This window comes from Elephantulus edwardii, unplaced genomic scaffold, assembly GCF_000299155.1.
Source record: "Elephantulus edwardii isolate Elephantulus edwardi_28Jun2011 unplaced genomic scaffold, EleEdw1.0 scaffold00424, whole genome shotgun sequence".
Classification (NCBI taxonomy): Eukaryota; Metazoa; Chordata; class Mammalia; order Macroscelidea; family Macroscelididae; genus Elephantulus; species Elephantulus edwardii.
Window position 1 is genome coordinate 780,469 of NW_006400174.1, and position 8,681 is coordinate 789,149.

Sequence of the window (8,681 nt, forward strand, 5' to 3'; positions counted from 1 at the left end):
CCAAGTCCCTTCAGAAAATATCTTCCATTATCTAACCCATGATCTGACAGCTTGTATCTTAAGCTTCCTTGGCTTCTGTGATTCCAAAAACGTAGGCTGCTGACATTTTTTCTTTTGACCAGTGTCTCTTAAGTTTAGTTGTGCTGTCTCCAAGGGAAGGTGACGTGTCCTGTAGAACTCCTGTGCAGCTTGGATAAAGTGCACTTTAATCTCTATACTGACATTGTTTCTCTTTAATGCTCTGGAGAGGTCCCTGACCACAGATTTTCCCAATACAATTCATCTCTTGATTTTTCCACCTGCTGGTGCCAGTAGTGTTGATTGTGGACCAGAGCAAGCAGATATTGTTAACATCTCAGTCTTGCCTCCATCTGTTGTGATGCTGCCAATTGGCCCAATACAATTCATCTTTTGATTTTTCCAACTGCTGGTGCCAGTAGTGTTGATTGTGGACCAGAGCAAGCAGATATTGTTAACATCTCAGTCTTGCCTCCATCTGTTGTGATGCTGCCAATTGGCCCAATACAATTCATCTTTTGATTTTTCCAACTGCTGGTGCCAAGAATGTTGTTTGTGGAACCAACTAAGTGGAAATTGATAACAACCTCAGTCTCTTCTCCCTCCATCTATCTGGCCCAGTGGTGAGAGTCGTTGTTTTCTTAATGTTGAGCTTCAATCCATATTGAAGGCTGCAGTCCTTGACCTTCTGCAGCAAGCACTTCTGATCCTTTTCCTTTTTGGCAAGTAAGGTTGTGTGGTCTGCAAAGGACCTTGGCAGCAGATCTGCCCAGTGAAATACATTGTTTTATTTCTTAACTGCTGCTTCCAAGGTTATTGGTAAAATGAAATAACTTGTTTTAGAGGATATGTATTCAAGGTGTACTTCTTCACACATGCTTTGGGCATGTTGTCAGGTGGGGCCAGTCCTTGGAAAGTGACATCATGCTGGGAAAGGTACAGGATCCAAGAACGAGAGTAAGACCCTCAACAAGATGGATCGGACAACATCTGGAGCAGGAGTGGCAGTGGCCTCCCCCACCCCTATCCCCACTATCACTACACAGGCCCAGGGGACGGGGGAGCAGAGGAGCCAGCAGCAGTGATGGCAGCAGCGGCTGTACGAAACAGGTCACCTGCAGGTATTTCATGCGAGAACTGTTGCTACTTGCACGGCCTATCTGACAGTCCCTGAGGCGTCATGTGCAAATACTTCCAAGCAAGGCCACTGTATCTTTGGGGACCACTGCAGATAGAAATACAGCAAACCATTGAAACAAGAAGCGCCTGCTGCAGACCTCACTGGCAAAGAGGCACTGGCTGCTCCCTCCGCTCACTTGGCTGGAGTCGAGACACTCGTTGACATGAGTGCAGGAGAGGCCAAGTCGAGAATGTCACGCTTTGCCACTGTTGGGGCAGGTGCAGAGGACTAGGCCAACGCCATTGACTTTGTCCCTGAGCAGCCCTACTGTGGCGGAACCGCCCCTCCCTGAACGGAATGGAAGCACCCCCACAGGACGCAGTGACCAAGGGGACACTGAGAAGGAGCTGCCTACTGTCAAGTCCAAGAAGCAGCTCTGCCCCTACGGTGGGTGAGTGCCACTACAGGGCGAACTGTGTGTACCTGCATGGGGATTCGTGCAGCATGTGTGGGCTTCAAGTCCTCCACCCGGTGGACACTGCCCAGTGCTCCCAGCACATCAAGGCCCAATAGAAGGATGTGGAGCTCTCGTTTGTCATTCAGCGCAGGTAGGACGTGGTCTGCGGGATCTGCATGGAGGTGGTCTTCATCCTTTCCAGCTGCAGCCACACCTACTGCCTCAAGTACATCCACAAGTGGAGAGTGCCAAGCCGTTTGAGAGCAAGATCATAAAGTGAGACTTCTCCCCACCTCCGTTCATGCATTTTCTTTTGGCAAAGAATTTAGTATCATGCCAACTTCTAATTTGATGGACCGCATTTAAATGCATGCATTTTATCTCAAAGCAGGGTTTCTTCTCTGTATCTCAGCTAGTTTCTAAGTTAGTTGGTCTCTAATTTGAACGAGGGAACCCTGTGTACCCGTTTAGAACCTTTGTACTTTTTCTGAGGGGATGGTGTTGCGTGGACGAGCCCGTGGAGGCTTGGGGAACAGACGTATTAGCTCTTAATGTATGTTTCCTAACATTTGTCATTTTCCACTTTCTAATTCCATCCATTAAGCTAGCTGATAACCCACCATCCTGGAAAGATTATTCTCATAACTGAGCTAATGGCATAATCTGAACAGAGCAAAGTTAAAAGAAATACATTTATTTAAATGGGGGGGGGACCAAGATGAATTGACACTGTGGCCCAAACAGTGGACTTGATCACGGCAGAGGTCTTCAGGATCTGCTCGTAACTAGTGTTCATAGGGTCACTATGGGTTGTAGTTAACTAGATGGTACCTAAAAACAACAACAGCAGCTTCCATGCACGTTGATTGTGGATCCAGGTGACATGACACTACTTAGTATTGTTGAGTACCATTGAGTGGGAACCAGCCGTAACCAATCCTCCAAGGGGTTTTTAGAGAGAGTAAATCACATGGGAGGTGAGTGCCCATCTTTCTCCCATGGCGCAGTTGGTAGATTGATAACCACCTGCCTTTGAGATGACAGTGCAGCTCCTTACCACCAAGCCACCAGCACTCCCTAAATTGCTAACACATTTTAAACTCCATGAAAACTAGTTGTTGTTGTTGTTGTTGTTGTTGTTAGGTGCTGTCAAGTCAAGTACGACTCAGCAACCCTATGAACAAAAGATCTGAACTCTGTTCTATCCTGTGCCATCTGACACACAAGAGCCCATTGCAGCAGTCACCGTGTCAGTCCACCTGGTTGAGGGTCTTCTCCTTTGCCAACCCTCCACCCTTCCCAGCATCATGTCTTTCTCCAAGGCATAGCCCCTCCTGGCAACATGCCCATAGGATGCCAGGTGAATTCTCATCATTCTTGACTCCAAAGAGCACTCCGGCAGCACCCTCTGCAAGACATACCTGTTCATTTTCTTAGCTGTCCATGGGATGTTCCGTTTTCTCCAACATCACAGCTCAAAGGCTTATTCTATCAGTTCTCATTCTGTCATCCGTTTTCATTGTCCAGCTCTCAGATGCATAGCAGATAATTGGAGAGATCATGGCCTGAATCAGACACACCTTAGTCCTCAAATTGACATCATTACTCCCCAGTAATTTGGAGAGATCGCTAACTGCAGATTTTCCCAGTGCAGTGGGTCTCCTTGATTTCCTGACTAAAAACTACTTAAGGATTTAGAAAACCCTTATCCATGTACTGTCTGAAGTCTGTGTTATTCTGGCCAGGCTCCTGGGGCAGGGTGGTGCAGCAGCTAGGGAAGTCTGGCTGTTGTCCAGGGCTCAGTGTGGGCAGCTCTTCCATTCATCCCGCAGCCCAGCTAGGGGGTAGAGATGGTCTTGATCCCTGGGACCACTGCTCATAACACCTTTGTGCACATGCTTGCCTTCTGCAGGTCAGACGTGTGTTGACATTAAGGACAACGTGGTGGACGAAGGCTTTTCCTTCACCCCCAAGGGGGACGACCTGTGCCTGAGCTGCACCTGTCACGGCGGTGAGCCTGAGATGTGTGTGGCTGCCCTCTGTGAGCGGCCCCAGGGCTGCCAGCAGTACCTCAAAGACCCCAAGGAATGCTGCAAGTTCATGTGTTTGGACCCAGGTGAGGGGAGCTTCGGGGGCTACCAGTCAGCTGCCTTTTCAAGGTGGAGACTGAATATAGCTGTACAGGTCAGCGCGGAGTCTGCACATCTCTTTGTGCAATTCACCTGTCTCCTTCAGAGGCAAAGTCTTTACTTCCCTGTGCATTTCAGAGGCAGCATCCACGTATCCCAGTGGAGTTCACCTGCTTTGTTCAGGGACAGAGTCCACATCCTTACTCAGTTCATGGGTGAAGTCCACGCATCGCTATGCAGTGCATGGCCAGAGTCCCTTCATCCCAGTGCCATTCCCCTGCCTCATTCCAGGGTAGTCTACACAACCTTGTACTTTGTCAGTGGTGGAAGTTCCTACATGTTAGTGGAATGTGAGCCACCATCCTGTGGCAGTGGCTGCTTCACAGAGCTGGCTTGGAAGTTTTGGTGCCCGTATCTCTGGTAGGCATTTGTCTCACACAGCCTAACCTTTAACTGCTGCTTCTCAAATTGACTGAAGTTCAGCTCTCAGATAGAAGGTTTAATTCACAAACTCTGAGGACTACAGTGTGGCTCTGCGTTCACAAATTGGCTATAACCTGCAGCATCACACCTGCCTTTCTTGTTTCCTTTTAACATCCAGAATAAGAGACTTATAATTTGTGGACATGTTTGAGCACTTCCTGCTTTACCACCTTGTTGTTTGAGGAAAGTAATGACAAACTTCATTTCTTACAGCCACCAGCGTTTACTGTAAGACTGTTCAAGCTAAAGATTATGTTTCCCCCAGTTTTGAGATAAAACTTAGCAAGTCGCCCTACCTCAGGTTTGGTCTCTCTGAATGATCCTTTCCTTCAGCTTCCAGAAAAAGAACAGTCTGTGGGAGAAGGGACTTTTGGGGATCCCCAGCAAGCCTTGTACTCTTCACACTGTTGTGGCAGATGACCCTGTAGAAATTAGGCCTTTCAAGAGAAAAATGTAACAGAAGCAAACAGTACAAATTGGCTTCTTCCTGGGTGCCACAGTGTGGAAGGGACATCAGGGTAGTTTTGGGGTCACCTGGCTTGTGGACCCTGTGGAGAGCCACTTGCAAGGCTCCGTGTCAGGGAGAGGCCACCCTCCCGGAGGCTGGGTATGAGGACCATGTTGTGGAGGCATGGATGGTCTAGGGAAGTGAGTCAGCCCTCTAGAGCTAGCATGGGGGCCCCATGGGCACGGGTACCCCAGCACTTGTGTTTGAGCAGTGGGTCCCTCTAGAAGACATGGTGCTGGAGACAGTGCCGCTTTCCCGTCTCACGGGGCCAGCATCCTCATGCTCGTTTGTGTGAGTCCATTCCTGTGGAGTAGTCGGGAATACTGCTGGAGGTTTTGCCAAGTTTCATCACCCTTGCCATGTCACTCTTGAAACTCCAGCTCATTGACCTTATATGAGTGTTGAGAACTGTTTCCCACAAGCCATGGTGCTTGGATTCCTGGTTCTTTTTCTGGGTACTACTTGAGCTCTGTAAGAAGCTTTGCTTTCATCCCAGAGGCATGAGGTTTCGATCCACCAGCTGCCCCTCAGGAGAAAAATGGGCAGCCTCTATCACAATTTATTGCCTGACTTGATGGTACACAACAACAAACACCACAACCTATCTCTGCTTTATAATTAAGACTATTTAAATGGAATGCTGACCCATTAGGCAGGTGCAGACTCTAGGGTCCCGTCAGTCTTGCAGGCTGCTTAGCCTCAAGGGGGTCTAAGTCTGTCCAGTGCTGCTAGAGTGCCATCTGCTGGGCAGTACTCACACTGCCCCCAGATGGGAGAGCTTGCTCCTGGAACTGAAGGTGTTAGCATTTAATGCATTTCCTTCGGCCCAGCTGCAGTGTCAGCTCTGACCACCCTATGTGGTGTTAAACACAAGCCAGGGTTCTGGTGGCCTACTGGCAAGAAGCTATGATGCAGTCCCAAAGGCCTGCAGTTTGAGGCCACCTGCCACTCTTTTGGAGAAGGAGGATGGGCAATCTCCTGTACGATTAACTGCCTCTGAAAACCCGCCGAAGGGTCAGCTGTGGGTTGGTTCCTGCAGCACACAGTAACAACAACAAGGGCTAGGGCAGAAGGGGGGAAATGACACCATCTCTTTTTGACTCATAGCATAATTGTCAAAGTAGGAAATCCAAACCAATCTAAGGAAAAAAGTCACTAGAATAAATACGTTTAGTAAGGTTTCCAGATAAATGATCTGTATACTAGGAGCTCTCATGGCCAAGTGGCAAGAAGCTGTGTTGCCCTCTTGAAGGCACTAGGTTTGAAACCACTGGCTGCTCCACAGAAGAAAGATGGGCAGTCTCCCATGTGATTAACTGCCTCTGAAAACCCTCTAGAGGGTCAGCTATGGGTCAGTTCCCACTCTATGGTACACAACATACAAAAATCAGTTTTGTTCACACAATGTTAGAAAAACTAACTCAGTGAATCAGAAACATAAATACTCAATACAATTTCTGCAAGAAAGTAAAGGAGCAAATTTTCTTTAGGTTTAACAGTTACTTGGTTTTAAGAAGACTTCAGGGAATATTCTTGGTTTAAAACCTTTTTCTTAGAGCAGTAGCTTCATAGATTCATGCAGCACCTATAGCTACAAAAAGTCAGGAGCTGATGAGATTTTAAACAACCATTTTATTATTGTGTTTTCTGTCATTAATTACTGTTGATCCATGGCTTTTCTCACCCTATGTTAATAACTCTCCGTCATTGTTATTGTGTGTCATCACGTCAGAACTGACCCTTAGCTGAGCCTCCAGCAGGTTTTCAGAGGCAAGTATCTGTTCTACCTGGCCTGTTCCTTCATATCCCCCATCCACCCACTGATCTCTTCTGCCATAGTGATTCCCTCTCTTCTCCCACCACTTCCTCCCTTTCCTTCCCCCCTGCCTTTTTAAACAGTTACTCATATTTTGCTCCCATTTGCTAATTGCATTAGCCTTACTGTCTTTATCTCGGTTCTTCCCAAGTTGATCCTCGCATGTCCTCATAGTGTTCATTGCCTGCATGTTCTATTTCTACTCTTCCTCCTGACCCCCACCCCTCAGTGACCCTTCTGTTTTCACAGTAGTGATCTTGGGCACTATTTGTCTTTTTGTGACTGTGTTATTTTACTAAACATGATGTCCTTCATACTTCTCCCATGATGTGTCATATTTTACAAATACTTCCTTCTTTTTGCTGCATAATATTCTAATGGGTAAATATACCACAATTTCTCTGTCCATTCGTTTGTTGATGGGCATTTGGGTTGTCCCCATTTTCTTACTATTGAGAATAACGCTACGATAAACATAGGTGTACATATGTTCGTGTCTCACTTCTGATTTCCTAGGGTTATATTCCTAGCAGTGGACTGACTGGGTCATATTGAAATGGTACAGCCAGAGTGCTCCTTAGAGGCAAGGATAGTGAATCTTCTTCTCTCATACTTGAATATGACACAGCCTTGCTTGCTAAAAGTGAAGAGGACTTGAAGCTCTTGTTGCAGAAGATAAAAAAATAGAGCCTTCAATATAAATGGCATCACAATGTCAAGAAAACAGATTCTTACCACTGGACCAAATCATCATGATAGATGGAGAAAAGATTGAAACTGTCAACAGCTTCATCTTGCTCTTGATTCCTTGGTACTGGTACCATCAGTCAGGAGATCAGAAGACTTATTGCACTAGGAAAGTCTGCAGTTAGGGATCTCTCCAGATTATTGAGGAGTAATGATGTCAGTTTGAGGACTGAGATGTATCATCGAGGCCATGGCCCTTCCAGTCACTTACTATGCATCTGAGAGCTGCACAATAAATCAGGGTGACAGAAAAAGAATTGGTGCCTTTGAGCTGTGGTGTTGGAGAAGAACCCTGAGAACCCCATGGACTGACAAAAAAACAAACAGATACATGTCGTGGAGAGGGTACAGTGAGAGTGCTCTTTAGAGAACAAAGATGATGAGGCTTTGCCTCACATACTTTGGGCATGTTGCTATAGGAGAAGTTTTACCTTGGGGAGGGACAGGATACTTAGAAAAGCGGAGAGTTGATGAAGGAGAGGAAGATCTTCAACCAGGTGGATTGACACACTGACTGCCACAATGGGCTCTAATGTATCAGGAAGTGTGAGGATGGCATAGCATAGGACAGATCTGTTGTTTGTAGGGTCACTATCGCTTATACTTGACGGGACCTGACTACAACTGGCAAAACTGGACTTCGCTACCTGCAGAAATTAAAAGATTTATGTCTCACACCATACACGAAACCCAGTTTGAAGTGGATTAGAGACCTGGGATAAAACCAAAATCCATAAATATGATCAGAGACAAAATAGGAACAAATTTAGAAGCCCTAGTCTGTGGCATAAATAGATGTGCAAATATAGCTAAAAATGAACAACCAGAAGAAGATAAAATTGATGAGTGAGGTTTTCATTTAGCCATTCATACACATTTTGTTTTATGAAATCCTTATAACCACACTCTTCGATCTTTTTGTGTGACTCATTTTTATTAATCCTTCTGTCCTACACCTCTTGCCTTCTAAGCATTACCCTAAAAAATGTTGCCCTTTTGATCTTGTATTGCTTAATTCTAAAGAATTAATCATTCCCTGGTGGGGTTGGTCACCTTATAAGCAGCTCTATTATTTGGATAACAGTTGAGCTACAGCAGTGAGTTTAGGTTCAGGCTCAAAGAACCACTATTTGCAGACTTTTTTTTTTTAAGAGTGGTGATTTTTTTTTTAATTATTACTAAATTTTATTAGTTTTAGTGAACATTTACAGAGCTTTTGGATTTTCAGTCATTCATTGTTGCACTGTTTTCTCTACCCTCCTCCCCAGTTCTTTCTTCTCTCCCCCCACCCCCCCGCCCCCGAATGTCTGTCCAATTGCCACAGTGCTTGTCGAAGCAAGTTCTGATTAATCTCCTTTGTCAGTGTGTCCTTTGCCATTCCCTATCACTCCTCCCTGAGAGAG

At 46.1% G+C, this 8,681-nt stretch overlaps 1 protein-coding gene across 1 annotated transcript in view; it reads left to right on the top strand.

Moving 5' to 3' along the window:
• DGCR2 (DiGeorge syndrome critical region gene 2) overlaps window positions 1–8,681 on the top strand; it is a gene marked incomplete at its 3' end in the record, with an annotated part of 130,265 nt that overhangs the window by 96,785 nt on the left and 24,799 nt on the right. Inside the window, exon 7 of the mRNA XM_006902530.1 lies at window positions 3,508–3,711. Within this exon, the coding sequence (XP_006902592.1) occupies window positions 3,508–3,711 (204 nt within the window). The remainder of the gene's footprint in view (window positions 1–3,507; window positions 3,712–8,681) is intronic.